Raw genomic sequence first — 21737 nt, 5'->3', positions numbered from 1 at the left:
TAATTCCTTAGATCACGGAAATGAAGTGTCAAAAAAATAAATTTGAAACTTGAATAAGTAGTAAATAAACATTTTATAAAAATAAAAATAAAATAAAAAAGTGCAAAGTAAAGGTCCTTTCACACTGGACGCGATTTTGACGCACGAATAATTCGCGCAATGGTTTTATTTTTTGATCAGCTGTTTGTGTAATGAGCGTCCTGTGCTGTGTAGGCTAGCAGGCTAAACTACATTCGGGATAGAAAGCTAACACTATTATCGTCAAACTAAAGATAGAGACAGAGACTTACTTCGAAAATGTAACAAAATGTAGTGAGACTATTTAGGGCTGCTTTATTCTTTGTGTGATATCTATAGTTTCTAGTCGAATGATTTTAACTTGTTACTTCGTGTGTTACATGTAATGTGTATTGACATTACAAAACGCACTGTGTTTAGTTGAAGACGCAAAAAAAAAAACTGTGGAAAACCCTCAGGGACACCTGTGTGAGGAAGAGGAGAGAGGAAAAGGAAACTAAAAGTGGACATTAGCATACTCCCCTTCAGACACTCTGTTCTTTAAAGGGGTCATATAATGGTACATGCACTTTTACAAGTTGATTGTACTTAAATGTGTGTTGGCAGTGCCTGTACACAACCATCATAAAATGATAAAAATCCATCCAGTGGTCTTTTTTTTAATCTCCTTATACATACAACCGGCGTAGCGTCATAGAACGTCTCTGAAAAGGTTCACGCCCACTTTTAGGGGAAAACAAACCGGCGAGCGCCATACACAGTATCGGATTGAGGACATGTACTAACCCTTACAAACATGTAATTTGTATTTAAACATTTTTTTTTTCACACAATAGGCTACCCCTATTATGTATTTGTATTTAATTAAATTTTTCCACACAGTATTTTGTATTTTTATTTTATTTTAAATGCATTTCCATGTATTTATGCCCATCTCTGCCTGCCATTATCATCAATATCTTGCTGTTATGGAAATATCATGAATTACGGATGATGCTATCGAAAGCTAAATCAGGCTAGTTGTATGGCTGGACAGAAAAGTGCACTCAGTAGCTACTCTAAATATAAAGACATAATATTATACATTTAAAGATGTTTACTTCTTAAAACCGAAGTAAAATCATTCACTGGCTACCTGGTGACTCGATGAGGTACGAGTAAATGTCCGGGTAAGACACTTCTGGCCACTGGGTGGGGTTGTTAGACCAATTTGACGCTGGTAGGTACATGTTTTTAAGTTGCCCAAATTAAGTTTATAAATGTATCGTTCACGCTCTATGAAAGGCAGGGTGGACATATAATTACTCGACATATTTCATCTAAGTGATTTCTGAAGTTATACACGTCTGCCGGCTGTGTACGGACGTTGTTTTGTGCCGCTATTTTGTATTGAAGTCTATGGGAAGTCTGGTTTGTTTTCCCCTAAAAAGGGGCGGTTACGAAATTTACAGTTAAGTTCCCGGATGTGCCGGTTGTATGTATATGTTCTCCCCATCTCAAATTAAGCCATTCGATCTTGTGACGTCAAACGGTCGGACGCCCCTCCCACGATTGTTGATTGACAGCAGCGTTTCAACACAGACCCGCCCTCGCTCAAGCACTGTCTATGAGCAGAATGGCGTCTAAGCGATTGTGGTGTTCTGTTCTCGGGTGTAATAAGGAACACAGCATCATTTTGATGTTCCTAAATCCGAACCGCTGAAGACGCAGTGGCTGAGTGTGTTTTCGAAGGGAATATTCCCCACGATCAACGTCAATGCTTTCGTTTGCACGAATCATTTCACACACCAGACTGCTTTACAAACGAGGGTCAGTATAAAGCTGGTTTTGCTAAGAAGCTGCTCCTGAAAAAAGGATCGGTACCAACTATTCGTGTTCCTGCTGCACCTCCAGAAGAAGAAGTGAGTGTAACATTTTATTAACCTTTATATTAATATTTATATTAATCTTTGCAAATCGCTTGCTGCACGCTTCACGATGAATGCAGCTGTTTACACTCAGGGTACATTATGGCATGTTTTCTATGTACGACGTTCTCGATATGATTCATAATCCCACGTATAACGCATTATGGTTATTGTGTTATTGTGTTACAAACGGTGTAAAGGGGCGGGGTGAGCAAAGCTCATTATCATTTAAAGACACATGCACTTAAACGCGTGCTGAAAACAGAGCTGTTCTTGACCAGGTAAAATTAGTCTTTTCTTACAATACTAATGAGATTTTTTAATTAAAGTATATTACAAACTTTTAATTTAGACCCTAAAGAATCATATTAGCTTGTACAAAAATGGCATTATATGACCCCTTTAAGATCGGGTGCACCCAAAACCTTCTTTTCTGTCTTTTAAAGAAAATGAAATGCTCGTCTTCACTGGATGATGATGATGATGATGATGATGATGTGTCCATGTTTTCTCAGCTGTCGGCGCGAAAGTTGTGGAATGTTGAAGCTCTGAACGTCACAGACGTCGCAAATGACGCGAACTATTCGCTTTTTCGTTACGCGTCCGGTGTGAAAGGGCCTTAACAAGTAAATAAATGGAGCAATTCCAATAGGGTCCTCACACCACCGGTGCTCGGGCCCTAAAAACACACGTGCAAATGCACAAAAGGCACTTATGGAGATTTTCCATTTCCCCTGTCCTTCTTTTCTCTGTGAAGAAAGGGTGCACGCTATTGCTGAAAACACAAACCCTAGCTTTGAAATCGAGTGCATTTGGACTTGTTCTTGTAAACGGTCTGTAGTTTCAGGAAAACACGATAATGCCGATGACCGCTCTGTGTATGAAGGAGCTGCCCGAGCCCTGCTGTTGGTGACATTCATTATGTAAACATAATAGGCGATATATTATTGTGTCACTAAAAACTATTGAGATCATGTACAATTATTGTGCGATTAGTCAATATATTGATTATTGCGACAGGTCTATATGTGAACAACATATTACATAAACAACGACTAAACAGTTTTATAATTATTGTTCTTCACAATATTCATGATAATACCAGGAACATGTAATTAAAGTAAAAGAAAAATCAATGTCAGTTACTTTTTATTTCATGTTGATGAGAGGGGGCGGTCCTACCTTTGCTGTCATCCTGTGATGTCACTTCCTGTGATGTCACTTCCTGTGTGTTTCCTCTGGTCTCAATCTCCTCTGACTCATGTCTGTCTACTGTTTCTCTGCATTTTAATTCATCAAGTTTGCATTTCAGTTCTTTCTTGATCTGGTTCTGCTGGTTTTCCTCTAACGCGGGTCGATCTGAAGGCCGGGACGAGCAGAGCTTTGCGCTGTGGTCAAGAGGACCGTTTTCCTCACTGGAAAAACAACGTCTGGAGCTCTGGAGAGATACTGGTGCCCTATTCACTGCATTAGAGGAGGGGTGATCATCAGAGACTCTAAGAGAGAGAGAGAGTGAGAGAGAGAGGGAGAAAGAGAGAGAGTGATAGAGAGAGAGGGAGAAAGAGAGAGAGGGAGAGAGAGAGATAGACAGTGAGAGAGAGAGAGAGGGAGAGAGAGAGAGAGAGAGAGAGGGAGAGAGAGAGATAGACAGTGAGAGAGGGAGAGGGAGAGAGAGAGAGAGAGTGAGAGAGGGAAAGAGAGAGAGAGAGAGGGGGGGAGAGAGAGAGAGAGAGAGAGAGAGAGAGAGAGAGAGAGAGAGAGAGAGAGAGAGAGAGAGAGAGAGAGAGAGAGAGAGAAACAACAAAAGAGTCTGTAAGACATAAAACAGTTCAAAACATCCAAGATAAGCCAATTAATGGACAAAAAAGTGCAAGAGCAAGTCACACACAGAAACAACAACAACTACAAAATCTTGTCTTGTTTTCCAGTGAAATATCTAAACATATAAAGCATATAAAATCACAGTTTACAGAGGTTTATACTTAAATAATAAAATTTAAACACCCCAAACATATTTATTTTTTATTTATTTTTTGCATCGCACAGATACAGAAAGCAAGGTCTACTAATTAACTAAATAAAATCAGCCAATCAAGAAAAAAACTCCACTTAATTCAAGATATATTATCGTGTACAGTTTTGCTTCTTCGGATTTCACTTGTTTTAAGGATATTTACGAAAAAAACAAGAAAAATACAGATTTAGAAACATATTTTTTGCAGTACAGATACAGATGGATCTATAAATAAATAAACAAACATAAATATCAACTAAACTATATATCATAAATAAAGTCAACTAAAACTTTCACCATAAATAAATAAATAAACAAGTCAACTAAACCATTTCTCCTCAAACACCTACCGTACATCGTTATGCATTATCAGAGTTATAAGAACGCTCCTTTATATCCGAGGCTTGTGACGCGACAATACCTGCAGCACCTGTGTGACGTCCACACACTCCTCTTACACACCAGCACTACTGTTGAACCACACACACTCCTCTCACACACCAGCACTGCTGTTTACCCACACACACTCCTCTCACACACCAGCACTGCTGTTTACCCACACACACTCCTCTCACACACCAGCGCTGCTGTTTACCCACACACACTCCTCTCACACACACCAGCACTGCTGTTTAACCACACACACAGCGAGAGTGTGTAACATCCACAACCATTTCAGTCTGATCCTCAGAGCATGTGATCCGGCGACTGAGAAAGAGACTATTGTGTCTCAGAACATCACCTCTCTCTCTCTCTCTCTCTCTCTCTCTCTCTCTCTATGTGATCTCTCTGACCCGACGCATCGAGGACTCACTTCAGGAGCATCTGTTTCCATAGGGACCTTTCTGGAAAACTGCTTCTCCTGAAATTATTCTGGCTTGATTGCTGATGATAAGTGGAGGGACGTGGTTATATGTGACTATTGAGAATGAGAAGCTCTCGTGTGACTGAAATTCAAATTCAAAGCCACAGGATGTTGGACCATTTCAGCATTCAGAAAATCAAACTGAATAATGCATAATGCGCAAATAAAGATGACTGGACTTGAATTGACTAATGATAAATCATCACTATTTCTCTCATATTTGGGTTTCAATGCTAAAGCTGATGTATTAACCTCACTGTGCAGCATCTGTGCTCCAGACATTCATCATTCCTTTATCTCATTTTATGGATGTTTAGATATTTTTACTGGAAAACACTACAGATGAAGAAAATAAAGTTTGCAGACACAGAAAGCAACTAACTAACTAACTAACTAACTAACCAACCAACTAACTAACTAACTAAACTAACCAACCAACCAACTAAATAACCAACCAACCTACCTACCAACCAACCAACTAACTAATCAACTAACTAACCAGCCATCTAACCAATTAACCAACTAACTAACTAACTAAAATCTACCAATGAATAATATTACAAGATATATTATCTTACAGATATAACCAACCAACTAAATAACCAACTAACTAACCAATTAACCACCTAACTAACTAAACAACTTACTAACTAATTAACTAACAACTAACTAAAATCCACCAATGAATAATATTACAAGATATATTATCTTACAGATATAACCAACCAACCAACTAACCAACTAACTAACTAACTAACTAACTAACTAACTAACCAACCAACCAAAATCTACCAATGAACGAGAGAGGGAGAGGGAGGAGAGAGAGAGAGAGACCAACTAACTAACTAACCAACTAACTAAAGTCTACCAATGAATAATATTACAAGATATATTATCTTACAGATATAACCAACTAACTAACCATCTAAACTAACCAACTAACCAACCAACCAACCAACCAACCAACCAACCAACCAACTAACTAACTAACTAACCAACTAACTAAAATCTACCAATGAACGAGAGAGGGAGAGGGAGGAGAGAGATAGAGACCAACTAACCAATCAACCAACTAACTAACTAACTAACCAACTAACTAAAATCTGCCAATGAATAATATTACAAGATATATTATCTTACAGATATAACCAACTAACTAACTAACCAACTTACCAACCAACCAACCAACCAACCAACTAACCAACTAACTAACTAACTAACTATATTTTCCTTATGAATTAAGTATATTTTTCTGACCCCATGCAAAAACAATAAGAAAGAAAATATTTTTTTCCTAGTGTATTTTACTAAGTGATCAGATGCACGATTTTTGCTTGGCAGAAAAGGATGAAACTAAACAGTGTTAAACTAAAGAAGCCATATCTAGAGACCAGCATATCACAGAGACTGATTCTAAAAGCAAATGCTGCATATGTAAATGAGGAGCTAATCTGGTTTATGTTGACTCTCACAGGTTAATCAGATGATGAAGGTCACACAGCAACTTCTGCTCCCAGAACACATCGCTGAACTTCTCCTGTATTGCTCGGCAAAAAGTGTCAAACCGCAGGTTTTTCAGGGAAAAGATGTATTCTCCTAGAAAGAGACAGGACATAAGAGAGTCCTTGAATCAAGGCCATTCAAAGAAAGGCTAAATCTGTGAAATATGTGGCATATTACATAAACACAACGAAGCGGAACATTGCTTAAGTTCCTCAGTTTATTTCTTTTAGAGTCTTTCCCCTGGACTTAATTAATAGAAAAATCTGTGACATAATCACAGAATTAAAGGCTGAGGTGGGGGTGATTTTTAACACAGGCAAGTAAAGTACATTATACTGATAATAATAATAATAATAATAATAATATGTAAAAATAATAAAACAAAATAAAATATAAAAAAACAATAACAATAAAATGTACAATAAAAAGGTAAAAATAATAACACAAAATAACATTTAAAAAATGAAAAAATAATTAAATAAAAGAATACAAAAATAGTAAAATGTAAAAAATATGCAAAAAATAATAATAAAAATAATTAAATAATTAAAACAATACAAAAAATTATAATAAATTGTAAAAAAACAAACATTAAAAGAATAAAAAAATGTAGAAATAAACAAAATTAAATTAAAAAAAATTATATAATGATAATTAATATACAGAAATGTAAACAAATACAAAAAACTGAATAAAATAAAATATTAAAATAAAAAACTAATGATAAAATAATAATAATAATAAAAAATTGTAAAACATAATAATAATAATAATAATAATAATAAAATATATAAATAATAAAACAAAACAAAGTAAAATGTAAAAAATAAAACAATTAAAATAATAATAAAAAACAGTAATAAATGGTAAAACAAACATAATAAGAATAAAATATAAATAATAAAACAAAACAAAATGTAAAAAATACAATAATTTAAATAATAAAACAATTATAATAAATTGTAAAAATAAAAAAGTAATAGTAATATAAAATAAATATAACCAAAGAATTATTTAAAAAAATGTTTTTAAAGAAGTAATAATACGGTAAAATAAGTCGAAAAGTTAAATTGTTATTAAAATAAATTAAAATGAATTACATGTAAAACGGTTACCCATTGCCAGATATCCGAGTCCGTTCTCCAGGTGTCCGTCAAACGTGAACTGTTCTCTAATTAGGTCACACACACGCTTCAGACACGAGCATCTCCAACAGGAGCTCGAGAGAGTCAGTGTGTGATTCATACAGTGAGGAGCAGAAATATTCAAAACCCTTTCAGGAGACACTGTAGAGTTATTATCTCTATGGCAAACACTGACTCCTTCATTCCTGAGAGCGGCGTCTGATTTTACAGAAGATAAAGGTTTTGGTAGTTTGATGTTTAGTGGTTCTGCGTTGAAGTGATGCACGCCTGTGATTGGCTGAAGCATGGCGATCTGAACAGGAAGTAGGGTCAGACTTCCTGTCTGTGGGTCTTGCTGTAACAGGAAGTTGTTATAAAACCCATTGTCACATGGTAGGGTGGGGTAGTTTGGCTGTTTGTCCATTTCTTTATTGGTTATTTGGGTAATCACTGGAGGCGTTGAATTCACAAGAGTCTTACAACTGGATGATGATGAACAACCGGTCACATGATCCACCGTAGAGAAAACTCCCTCAATCCCATCATCCTCGGTGTTGCTCTCGTCCGGTTCTTCTGGCTCTAGCGGGATAGTTTCATCTGTGATGTCATCAAAAGAGACAATCCTTAAAAACAAACAAGAGCATTAGATCCTAGATCAGAGTTTATAATTCAAAATTCTGACTTTATTTCTCACAATTCTGATTTTATTTCTCGCAATTCTGACTTTATTTCTCGCAATTCGGACTTTATTTCTCGCAATTCTGACTTTATTTCTTACAATTCTGACTTTATTTCTCACAATTCTGACTTTATTTCTTACAATTCTGACTTTATTTCTCGCAATTCGGACTTTATTTCTCGCAATTCGGACTTTATTTCTCGCAATTCGGACTTTATTTCTCACAATTCTGACTTTATTTCTCACAATTCTGACTTTATTTCTCGCATTTCTGAATTTATTTCTCACAATTCTGACTTTATTTCTCGCATCTCTGAATTTATTTCTCACAATTCTGACTTTATTTCTCACAATTCTGACTTTATTTCTCACAATTCTGACTTTATTTCTCGCATTTCTGAATTTATTTCTCGCAATTCTGAATTTATTTCTCGCAATTCTGATTTTATTTCTCGCAATTCTGATTTTATTTCTCGCAATTCTGACTTTATTTCTTACAATTCTCGCAATTCGGACTTTATTTCTCGCAATTCTGACTTTATTTCTTACAATTCTGACTTTATTTCTCACAATTCTGACTTTATTTCTCACAATTCTGACTTTATTTCTCGCATTTCTGAATTTATTTCTCACAATTCTGACTTTATTTCTCGCTTTTCTGAATTTATTTCTCACAATTCTGATTTTAGTTCTCGCAATTCTGACTTTATTTCTCACAATTCTGACTTTATTTCTTACAATTCTGACTTTATTTCTCGCAATTCTGACTTTATTTCTCACAATTCTGACTTTATTTCTCACAATTCTGACTTTATTTCTTACAATTCTGACTTTATTTCTCGCAATTCTGACTTTATTTCTCGCATTTCTGAATTTATTTCTCGCAATTCTGAATTTATTTCTCGCAATTCTGATTTTATTTCTCGCAATTCTGATTTTATTTCTCGCAATTCTGACTTTATTTCTTACAATTCTCGCAATTCGGACTTTATTTCTCGCAATTCTGACTTTATTTCTTACAATTCTGACTTTATTTCTCACAATTCTGACTTTATTTCTCACAATTCTGACTTTATTTCTCGCATTTCTGAATTTATTTCTCACAATTCTGACTTTATTTCTCGCTTTTCTGAATTTATTTCTCACAATTCTGATTTTAGTTCTCGCAATTCTGACTTTATTTCTCACAATTCTGACTTTATTTCTTACAATTCTGACTTTATTTCTCGCAATTCTGACTTTATTTCTCACAATTCTGACTTTATTTCTCACAATTCTGACTTTATTTCTCACAATTCTGACTTTATTTCTCACAATTCTGACTTTATTTCTCACAATTCTGACTTTATTTCTCACAATTCTGACTTTATTTCTCACAATTCTGACTTTATTTCTCGCATTTCTGAATTTATTTCTCACAATTCTGACTTTATTTCTCGCTTTTCTGAATTTATTTCTCACAATTCTGATTTTAGTTCTCGCAATTCTGACTTTATTTCTCACAATTCTGACTTTATTTCTTACAATTCTGACTTTATTTCTCGCAATTCTGACTTTATTTCTCACAATTCTGACTTTATTTCTCACAATTCTGACTTTATTTCTCGCAATTCTGACTTTATTTCTCGCAATTCTGACTTTATTTCTCGCAATTCTGACTATTTCTTGCAATTCTGACTTTATTTCTCGCAATTCTGACTTTAATTCTCGCATTTCTGATTTTATTTCTCACAATTCTCATTTTATTTCTCGCAATTCTGACTATTTCTCGCAATTCTGACTTTATTTCTCGCAATTCTGACTATTTCTCACAATTCTGACTTTATTTCTCGCAATTCTGACTTTATTTCTCGCAATTCTGACTTTATTTCTTACAATTCTGACTTTATTTCTCATAATTCTGACTTTATTTCTCGCAATTCTGACTATTTCTCGCAATTCTGACTTTATTTCTCACAATTCTGAATGTATTTCTTACAATTCTGACTTTATTTCTCACAATTCTGACTTTATTTCTTACAATTCTGACTTTATTTCTCACAATTCTGACTTTATTTCTCGCAATTCTGACTTTATTTATCACAATTCTGACTTTATTTATTACAACTCTGCCTTCATTTTTTCACAATCCTGACTTTATTTCTCGCAATTTTTTCTTTCACAATACTGATTTTATAAGAAAACGTGGGAGAAATATATCAGTGAATTCTTCTTGAAACGGTTAACTTTCACCCCCGTTCTGAACTTAAATGTTGTAATTCATGAATTCTTTGACCTAAGGTTGGTCTCTTTATAAAGAAGACACATGGCAGATTATTGCAGAAAGCACTTGAAAAAAAATTGAAGTGTAAAAAAGTTCTAGAAGTGAAAGCGGATAGTCCATCTATCAGGGATATGTATAAGAGCGCGTCAGTGGACCTACAGCTCAGACTGTGTGTTTGGGGTCAGGACTATCGGGCTGAAGTGTGTATCAGGAGAGGTGAAGGCCTCGGGCAAACTGATGCTGGTGGAGGACACTGGGTAATTATGAGGAACAGGACCAGTTACAGGGGCCAACCGGCCCTCGGGGGCCAACGGGACAAAACCTGAGACAAAAACACACCTGCAGATTAATACCACACAAATATAGTAAAGCATGTTCATATTCAGCGGACACACGTTTGAACATTTATTACAAAACAGTGTGGATCTCATGAAAACGTGTGGATCACATTTCAGCCCCAAAAACAAATATATAAGAAATTATACATAATGAAGAGGAATTTTAGGACCATTAATGCATTTTTTTTGTAATATAACTGTATTTTAATAGCAAAAGCACATTCCCCTCATATTCTCATTTCTGTAATGCATCCATTTTACTTTTGAGTTTTTTGATTCTCATTTTATATATATATATATATATATGCATAACCCACCCCAAACTTTTGAATAACAGTGCATATACATAATTATTTTCTTTTTCTTCACATTATAACAATATGAGATTCTTTTCACATTACATGTCAAAGAATGTGTGGGTAAATGTGCTTAATTGTCATAAAGATAATAGGCTTTCTTTATGAGCAGCAGAATTTCTCTCTTCTGATTTTAGGGTGAAATATGAAATGTTAAAAATGCAAATTGACAGAATGACTCGCACCTGTGTTAACTTCTCCCAAGTGTGGGTCAGGTGTGTGTCCAGCACACTCAGGAGAACACGGTTCCTCTGTACCTCTATTCCCATCCAATGCCTTCAATGAAAAACACTTCTGGTTATGAGAAACTTGCTGACCGAAGTTCATGCATTAAGACCGGAAAGAGTTACAGAAGAGCGTTTATGACAGTAGCTGGGATTTACTTTTTATTTGTGTCTATTTTTAGTTTGTCTAAAGAATTTTAGCATAAACATCTGTGGGAAAGTTGATATTTAAACCACGTCTCCTGAGATTTGAAAGATCAACTTCTGAGCAATTGCATTCCTTTGAGAAATCTCATGAAAATTCAATTAACGACTATCTGAAAGCTGGAGTTAAAAACATGTGTATTAGATGTGCAAGCGGGACAGAGATGAGTGTGTGTCGCTGATATCACTGGACTGACATGTTTCATGCGGTAGAAGGACAATGTTTTTGTGACACACAGTTGATCAAATATGGAAACCCGTTTCCGCCACAGAATAAAAAACTAAAAAGATAACTGCAACATTTTATTTCGCAATTCTGACTTTCACGCAAATTCTGAGGTTATTACTCGCAATTCTGACTTTTTTTCAGGATTGTAAGAGAAACTCGTAATTGCGAGAAAAAGTCATGATTGCGAAATATAAGCTTGCAATTAAAACAGGTAATTCTGACTTTATTTCTCGCAATTCTGACTTTATTTTTTCGCAATTCTGATTTTATTTCTCGCAATTCTGACTTTATTTCTCACAATTCTGACTTTATTTCTTGCAATTCTGACTTTATTTTTTTCGCAATTCTGACTTTATTTCTCGTAATTCTGACTTTATTTTTTCGCAATTCTGATTTTATTTCTCGCAATTCTGACTTTATTTCTTGCAATTCTGACTTTATTTTTTTCGCAATTCTGACTTTATTTCTCGTAATTCTGACTTTATTCTTGCAATTCTGACTTTATTTCACACAATTCTCGATTTATTTCTTGTAATTGTCACTTCATTTCTCACAATTCTGACTTTATTTAACGCAATTCTCACTTTATTTCACACAATTTTGACTTTATTCTCACAATTCTCACTTTATTTCACGCAGTTCTCAATTTATTTATCATAATTCTGACTTTATATCTTGCAATTCTTACCTTATTTCTCGTAATTCTGACTTTATTTCTCGCAAATCTCACTTTATTTCTCGTAATTCTTACTTTATTTCTCGCAAATCTCACTTTATTTCTCGTAATTCTGACTTTATTTCTCGCAAATCTCACTTTATTTATCATAATTCTGACTTTATTTCTTGCAATTCTCACTTTATTTTACACAATTCTCACTTTATTTCTCGTAATTCTGACTTTATTTCTCGCAATTCTCACTTTATTTCTCGTAATTCTGACTTTATTTCTCGCAAATCTCACTTTATTTATCATAATTCTGACTTTATTTCTTGCAATTCTCACTTTATTTTACACAATTCTCACTTTTTTTCTCGTAATTCTGACTTTATTTCTCGTAATTCTGACTTTATTTCTCGCAATTCTCACTTTATTTCTCGTAATTCTGACTTTATTTCTCGTAATTCTGACTTTATTTCTCTCTCCCACTGAGCCACCGCGCTGCTGAATTTGGAGATAAAACGCTGCAATGGTGGAAACAAGTTTCCATAAACCGCACAGAGAACAGAGACTCTCTAGAAGTGAGAAGACGAGATCAGATGCTGACGCGTCACCTGATGAACTCGACTGATGAGCTGCGTCCACACACTCTCTGCATCACTTCCCTGCCGGCAGAGGTAGTCACGGCAACACTGAAATATGACAGCAGACATAAACACCATTACCATACGCAAACAGCCTAATGAAGCCTTTTAACACTGAATAAATAATTACATAATAATTATCATGTATTAATCATAACATAATAATCATCCATAATTACACTGTGAAATTATGTTCAGGACAATTCAGCCCAAAATCATGAATTATTAAAATCAGTATTTATTTAATTTAAATGACACATCATTATTTTCACATTAATGCTATATATATATATATATATATATATAAAATGTTTCATTTACATATGTACGGTTTCATTTGTTAATATTACTTTAGTTAACATATAATAATAATAATAATAATAATAATAATTTATTATCTATAATGCTCTTTTCTAGTATCCAAAGTTCTTAGTTTTTCAACGTGAACTAACAATGTACAATAATTCTTCTGTTAATTTCAACATTTACAAATACATTTTTAAAATGGGATTTAATGTTGGATTTCTTAAAATTAGTTAAATAGTATTTTTATTAACTTACATTGGCAAAGATTATTAAAAATATTGCACACTGTTAATTAATACAATTTGTATTAATTATGTTAACAAATGAAACCTTAATGTAAATTGTATTTTAAATATTGTAAATATTTTTTAATGATTTTAATTGTAATAATATTTCACAATATTACTGTTCTTACTGTTGAGCATAAGACACTTAAAAACATTTTTTTCAAATGTATTTATATTATTTATGTACACATGTCTATGTCTTTATAATAAATATAATTCTCCTATACTTTGGATCCTAGGTTTTGGAGTAAAATTTGACTCTATAACATACGTTTTAAATGAATAAATAATGAATGATGGTTCTCAAGCACCTTTTTGGCGGCCTCAATAGACGGTCTTTCGATTGGCGTTCTCTTGGCCATCTCCAGCAGGAGTCTCTTGAGTTTCCTCGGCATGGCCAACTTTTGATCGGGAGACAAATTAAACTTGGCTGAAGCCCAGAGGACGGCTGCCACCCCATACACACACGCCTAGAGGAAAACACACATCCGTTTGAACACACAGCACTGTGTGTCACTGCTAGAAAGTGGTTGCCATAGTGACAAACCTTTTCCGTCACAATTCCATGTTCTTGAAATTCAGGAGCCAGGAAAAACGCATCACAGGAGACTGAGAAGGACAACCGGAACAGAGTTAATAATAATAATACACTTTATTTTATATAGCGCCTTTAAAGCAGCTTCTCAAGGCACTTTACACAAAAATACAAAGAGAAAAATAAATAATAATGAAAGTAAAAAATACACAGATACACAAACAAAAGAACACACTGGAATACAAAATAATTAAACCACTGGGAAAAAGCCAACCTAAAAAAAGTGAGTTTTTAGGTTGCATTTAAAAATGTTTAGATTTTGTGCATCTTTAATATGAGAAATAGGAAGAGAAAGCCCTGAGTTAATGAGTTAATGAACGATTGCATTAGTTGTTAGAGCTCGTACCTGAGTCTTTGGGTCTGAGAAACAGCATCTCTCCTTCACAGCCCACAAACACTGAGTCCAGACACACATAGTCTGAAGGCACACAGAGAACACGTGATCATACAAATCAGGAGCAAACGACTGCTGAGGAAATGTTGCCTTTAGCTCTTATTAAAGTGTGATGTAGCTGAAACTATCAGTGTTTCTGAATGTGGGAAGATGGGAAATTACATTCCTTGCTTCAACATTCAAGATTTTAGGTTCAAATCTTAGGAATGTCGAGTCAGCCAAAGCCCTTTAAGCTAAAATATTTAGTTTAAGAGATTTGAGAGAAAGAGAAAATGTGCATGTTCAAACAGTTAATGCTCACATGACATGCAGGTAAAAATGTGTGTGTGTGTGTGTGTGTGTGTGTGTGTGTGTGTGTGTGTGTGTGTGTGTGTGTGTGTGTGTGTGTGTGTGTGCGTGCGTGCGCGTGCGTGCGTTTTAATAAAAAAAATTATTACAAATTTTGTTTAGCTGCATGTCATTTGACCATTTATAAATATAGATTTATTATAATTTTCATTATTTATTATTGTCTGTAGTCAGTTAAGGGTGACATGACATGCAAGTAAACAAAAATAAATCTTTTTTTATTTGTTCTATTTTTATTATTTATTATTTTTAAGTGTTTTATTTTAATTATTTGAAAAAAATAAAAAATAATTATAAAAAAAACTTGCTTCAACATTCAAGATTTTATTTAAAAATGTATAGGAATGTCAAGAATGTCTATTTTATTTATATATTAATGAATCGCATTGTATATTATTTTCATAGTGTTGAAATTACAAGGCAAAGTACGGAAGCTGGTTTCCATCACGTAATTAAAAATAAAAAAAAAGGTAATTGCGACTTTATCTCACAATTCTGACTTTATTTCTCATAAATCCAAGTTTATAACTGACTTTCTCAGAATTGTGAGATGTAATGTAAAAGATGTAAAATAATTTAGCTTATAGGAAAGTGTATATTTGTGCATGCTGTAACTGGTCACCACTTCTCTATATGTGTTTATTATCAAGTTTTAACTTATTCCTTCAATGTGACAAATTAAATTTTAAAACTACAAATATTCCATCAGGTCTTTGAAGTAAAAACAGCTCAAACACTTCATGCATAATAATCATATGAGTATTAGAAAATTTGTATTAAACATGCATATGTGCATTAGCAAAGCACTGCATTAAAATATAGGTTAATTATGGACATGATACATAAAAACAAAAAAACAAAGTAACGAGTCTTTGATGTTGACTGACCCGGGAGGTCGATGTACGTCTGCAGCGTGGAGAGACACGTGTGGCATAAAGCCCAGAGCTCGTTCACTGAGAGCGGAGCGGAGCGAGAGAGAAGATCCCGCAGGCACATCCACTGGGAACAAACATACAACAATATCGCTCATTCATTTTACATCAACACACTTCTTTTTATCACACATTCAAAGTGCTAAAACTGTATCACCGTTCTTCCCCAGCTGATTTCTGTGAATTCTAACGACGCAGTGTTGTGAGAACGTGAACGACGAGCGGGACAGTCAACAGACCAGCACCGCACTGAGAGTGTAAGCCGTGCCAATGGAAATATTCAAGTGCATGAAGATGCGTTACTTGAACGCTGTGTGGAAAGTTGTGTGTGCTCAAACATCAGGAGCGAGCGCAGAAAGCGCGTCTCAGACACATACTGAATTGAGCTCTCTTTCACGTCTTCTTGACAAATTCACAAAAAATACCTGAAAACTACTGCTACTCGTCTTTAATAATGATTTAAATTTATATTAGGTAGGTTATTCCATCGAAAATGGAATAGAGGATTGTGAATTTTCACTGGGATCTAAAATGCTGGTGTCATAACTGGTTTCATGGCCGGTAAAACATGCTTATGGCTAGTACATATTCAGAAGTCACCAGCCATTGGCAGATGCGGTCAAAAGTTAGTTTTAGGCCCTGGTTAAAACACTTAAATGTTTCTTTTGGATGTTTTCCTTCCACCAGTCTGAGAGAAGACATGTTCTGGAACACAATAGACTCAAATCTCAATATTGAGCAGTGCATAAAATAAACTGTAGTGTCTTGGTTTAAAGGTTTAGTTCACTTCAGAATTAAAATTTCCTGATAATTTACTCTCCCACACGTCATCCGAGATGATCATGTCTTTCTTTCTTCAGTCGAAAAAGAAATGAAGGTTTTTGAGGAAAACATTCCAGGATGTTTCTCCATATAGTGACTTCAATGGGGTCCAAATGTGAGTTTCAGTGCAGCTTCAGAGTCTCGACACGATCCAGCCGAGGAATAAGAGTCTTATCTAGACAAACCAGCGGACATTTTATAAAAAATTTACATATATATTCTTTTTAACCAAAAATGCTCATCTTGCACTATGTAATCAGGTTGAAAGGTCACGCGTGACGAAGGCGGTGGTACAGACTTAGTGTTTACAAAGTGAATGTGCAAAAACTAAGTCAAACGGCCTTTACAAAATAAAAAAAAGGTAAAACAACGATGTCGGACGATTTTGAAGTTGGAGGAGAAACTGAGAAGGAGTTTTTCACACTACTCTACATTTCTGAACCTGAACACGCGTGACCTTTCATCACAGCCAGTGTAAGATGAGCACTAGTGATTAAAAAGTATATAAATGTTTATTTTTGTTCTAAAATGTCCGCTGGTTTGTCTAGATAAGACTCTTATTCCTCGGCTGGATCGTGTTGAGACTCTGAAGCTGCACTGAAACTCACATCTGGACCTTCGACCCGTTGGACCCCATTGAAGTCTCTATATGGAGAAACATCCTGGAACGTTTTCCTCAAAAACCTTTTCGACTGAAGAAAGAAAGACATGAACATGAGTAAATTATCAGGGAATTTTAATTCCAAATAATAATAAAATGGGTCATATCTCGGCCGTTCTGTATCAACAAACAAACCTCATTCTGATGATATCCCTCATTCGGGGACAGGATCGTTTGGCTGTTGTGGTTTGAGCTGCACAGATCTCCGTCTTCCAGGATTTCAGCGTCTACAAAGTCGCTTTGATCCGTCTCACGAGCGTCCGGTTCGACCGTCGCATCCACAGACGGGTCACATGATTCCTCTCCTCGCCGCTCGGACCTTCTCTCGGCCCGAGTGTGTTTAGCCCGCAGTCTCCCGCTCCAGCTCTCGTCCTCGCTGATCTCGGACAGGTCGGACACCAGCATGCTGATGGGAGTGTGTGAGGGAGGACTGAACACCCGAGGGTTGTTGGAGTCCGGGACGGAGCAGGACCGGTTCAGGGCTCTCCTCTCCTGACTCCTCCTGTGCACCGGAGAACTGTTCTGAGACCTGCTGTCCGGCGAGGGCTCGTCTTCCCTGATGAAGAGCCAAGTCAATATGCACTCAATGTGTATTATTATTATTATTCTCAGCTTATTTCTGTTTTATGTTCAGTGCTGTATTATTTAAAGGTGCATTGTGTAATATTTAGGAGGATCTAGACAGAAATGCAATATCATATGTTTTCAGTGGTGTATAAAGACCTTACTTAAAGGAACACGCCGACTTTTTGGGACTTTAGCTTATTCACCGTATCCCCCAGAGTTAGATAAGTCCATACATACCATTTTCATCTCTGTGCGTGCCGTAACTCTGTCTGACGCACCCACCGCTAGCCTAGCTTAGCACAAAGACTGGAGGTAAACGGCTCCAGCTAACATACTGCCTAGAGCCCTGCACGGGGCAAAACATCCAGCCCTAACTGAGACCTGGCCCGTGGTGTTCAAGCCCTAATCCGGCCCCAGCCCAAAAACGTCTGCAATTTTTCAGCCCGAACCCGACCCGAGGGGACTTTTAGTAACTCCTTACGCTCCAACTTCTCCCTGATGCTCTGCATGGTCAACTGTCACCTAATGCATTGCACTCGCGTGATCGCATATTGCGTTGCATATTTATAATATTATCAATATAACAATATGTCATACAGTAGCCTGCGCTCTGCACGTATATTATGGGCACGATGAAAGGAGAAAAGCTAAATGAGCCCGAGTCTGACCAAAGCCCAATCTGTAAAAAAAAAAAAAAAAAATTGACCCGACTGCTCCCAATAAGTGACAACATAACGCCAACATTTTCCTGTTTACATGTTGTGATTTATAGTCACAGCGTGTGCAAATAACATGGTAACATATTCTCAGAAGGCGAAGCACTGCTACTTGGGCGGAGTGATTTGCTCGCAGCGCCTGAGAAGCCCCGTGGTGAGGAGCAGAGAGTTCCTCAGAGTTGGAGTAAATCACTCCGCCCAAGTAGCAGTGCTTCGTCTTCTGAGAATATAGTTCCCAGTATGTATACGGTTAAAAGATGATTGTGTCTCATGTGACCTTGTTATTTGCACACGCTGTGACTATACAAATCACAACATGTAAATAGGAAAATGTTGGCGTTATTTTGTCACTTATTGGGAGCAGTATGCTAGCTGGAGCCATTTACCTCCAGTCTTTGTGCTAAGCTAGGCTAGCGGTGGGTTACGGCACGCACGGAGATGAAAAAGGTATGTGTGGACTTATCTAACTCTGGGGGATACGGTGAATAAGCTGAAGTCCCAAAAAATCGGCGTGTTCCTTTAATGAACCGTTATGTTTTTATTAGCTTAGAATGAGCCATTTTTCTCTACACACACCGCGGGTCCGCTTACATCGACACGTTTCTACGGTGGCCCTAAACGGACAAACGCGTTTTGTCACTATGTTGTTCTTAGTGCAAAGAAGCGAATAAAACACTGACACAATGATGAACAAGTAACAATAATATTCGCAATAACATATCGCTTTACTGAATAATTAAGTAAATCTAATTTCTTAATTTATCTTTGTAAAGAAACCTCATTGCTGAACTGGCTACTCTCTGCTGTCTCAGACGACGACATCACTTCCTGTTGGCCACCGTAACTTCTGTTGGGTGCAGTTCACAACCTCACCACTAGATGCTACTAAAATTACACACTTTAAGAATTTACTTGAAGTTATCCTGTACTGCATTTACTCGAGGTTGTCCGTGTATATTTTACTTGAAGTTTTCTTTGTATATTTTACTTGAAGATCGCTTTAAAGCCACTCCTCCTTATATGTGGCCACAAAACCAGTCGTAAGGGTCAAGCTGAATAAATAAGCTTTCCATTGATGTATGTTTGTTAGGATAGGACAATATTTGGCCGAGAGACAACTATTGAAAATCTGGAATCTGAGGGTGCAAAAAAAATCTAAACATTGAGAAAATCTCCTTTAAAGTTGTTCATTTATGTTCACGATTGTGCTGCATTCACTCACACAAATATATGTTTTATATATTTACGGTAGGAAATTTACAAAATGTCTTCATGGAACATGATCTTTACTTAATATCCTCATGATTTTTGGCATAAAAGGAAAATTGATCATTTTGACCCATACAATGTATTGTTGGCTATCGCCACAGATATACCCGTGCGACTCGAGACTGGTGACGTGATCCAGGGCCACATATGTTCATACAAGTATATGCTGTTTTAGCTAAAGTGATTCAAGAGAGGAAGGAGGGTATACAGTTATCTTACATCTGGCTGTCAAAAATGAGAAAACTGTCTAAATCGGAATCTGAGGAAGATATTAAACGGATTTAAGATGTAAGATTTCAAAGGAATTAAAGCCATACTTGAGCTCTGTTTGGAAGTATTGGCCGAACAAATTTCAAGGATTTTTCATGTTTTTGTGTTTGTGCAAATAAATGTGCAACACTTTAACGGACTGGCCGTGTATTTCTTGACGCGCAAGACACTTCATCTCCTAATAGAAGCAAGAAAAATGTGTATTTGGTCCTTGCACTGTAAAAAATGCTTTTCTTACTCAGTGTTTCTGTCTTGTTTCCAGTCCAAATATCAAACAATTCATAAATCAAGATGCATTTACTAGATGAGTAAAATTACATAAGATATTATGTCTTGTTTTCTGGGGAGATAAATACAAATTAAGTGAGTTTTTGCTTAAAAAAAGCAAAATTTTCTGCCAATGGGGTGAGAAAAATAATATTGTTTCTGTTTGAATTAAGTTTATTTTTCTGACCCCATTGGAAGATAATTTTGCTTGTTTTAAGCAAAAACTCACTTAATTTTGATTAATTCCCCCAGAAAACAAGACATAATATCTTATGGCTTTTTCCTACTTTAGTAAATGCATCTTGATTTAAGAATTTTTAGATATTTGGACTGGAAACAAGACAGAAACACTGAGTAAGAAAAGCGTTTCTGCAGTGTTTCTGTACCTGAGTCCAGCCGAAGCTCCAGACCAGCGAGATCCGTTACACAAACCCCTGCGCCTCAACAGAAGCTCTTCTCCGTCACACGAGTCGCCGGAGGAGTTTCTGATCATGGGACGAGCGCTGGAGGGATTCTCCGTGGTGTTTGATCTTACAGCTTTGTAATCCAGAAAATGGAAACCAGATCCATCTGTGAAGAAATAGAAAGATCTGGCCATTAAAGATACTAGAGCTGCAAGAGTCAGACAAACCACTTTAAGCTAAAATATTTACTTGAAGTCCACCTGAGATTTTATATGAATTTTTCAATAATTTAACAATGAACAATTAACATGTTTACGGTTCTCAGTTAATGCTCACATGACATGCAGAAGAAAAAAAACATATATATATATATATATATATATACATACATTGTCTGATGTTAGTTATTGGTCACAGGAAATGCAGGAAGACAAATAAAATATTTTTAGTATTTTTTAAATTATTATTATTATTATTTGTTATTTATTATTCTCGGATGTCAGTTAATGGTCACATATTTGTAATGTTTTTTTTAATTATTTATTATTATTTTATTATTCTCTGATGTCAATTAATGATCACATGACATGCAAGTAAAAAAAAAATATATATATATATATTTTTTATTCTTTTTATTATTCATTATTTTTAATTGTTTCATTTTACTTGTTTAAATAAGTTGAATTTTAAAATAATTTATTTATTTCAATTTTATATTTTTGGATTAATTATCAACCCATAATTTCTTTTGAAGGTATTTTTTGATGATAACCCCCTTCTTTTTTTATGTTTCTTTAGGTTTATGTTGTTTATTAATTCTTTGTTTGCTGCTATTCGGTCTTCTTGAAATTGTATTAAGCTTTCTTTTGAGGT

At 35.4% G+C, this 21737-nt stretch overlaps 1 protein-coding gene across 1 annotated transcript in view; it reads right to left on the bottom strand.

The window, feature by feature from the left end:
- Window positions 1-21737, bottom strand: part of kndc1 (kinase non-catalytic C-lobe domain containing 1) — a 65347-nt gene that overhangs the window by 29276 nt on the left and 14334 nt on the right. Inside the window, exons 6-17 of the mRNA XM_084390954.1 lie at window positions 20847-21030; window positions 17507-17927; window positions 15844-15955; window positions 14561-14632; window positions 14167-14228; window positions 13931-14089; window positions 12997-13074; window positions 11253-11343; window positions 10533-10695; window positions 7423-8054; window positions 6277-6400; window positions 3108-3421 (exon numbers count right to left, since the gene is read on the bottom strand). Coding sequence (XP_084247080.1) covers window positions 3108-3421; window positions 6277-6400; window positions 7423-8054; window positions 10533-10695; window positions 11253-11343; window positions 12997-13074; window positions 13931-14089; window positions 14167-14228; window positions 14561-14632; window positions 15844-15955; window positions 17507-17927; window positions 20847-21030 — 2412 coding nt within the window. The remainder of the gene's footprint in view (window positions 1-3107; window positions 3422-6276; window positions 6401-7422; window positions 8055-10532; window positions 10696-11252; window positions 11344-12996; window positions 13075-13930; window positions 14090-14166; window positions 14229-14560; window positions 14633-15843; window positions 15956-17506; window positions 17928-20846; window positions 21031-21737) is intronic.

The sequence above is a fragment of the Rutilus rutilus genome (assembly GCF_951802725.1).
Source record: "Rutilus rutilus genome assembly, chromosome: 20".
Classification (NCBI taxonomy): domain Eukaryota; kingdom Metazoa; phylum Chordata; class Actinopteri; order Cypriniformes; family Leuciscidae; genus Rutilus; species Rutilus rutilus.
This window is presented reverse-complemented; position numbering and strand designations above follow the sequence as displayed.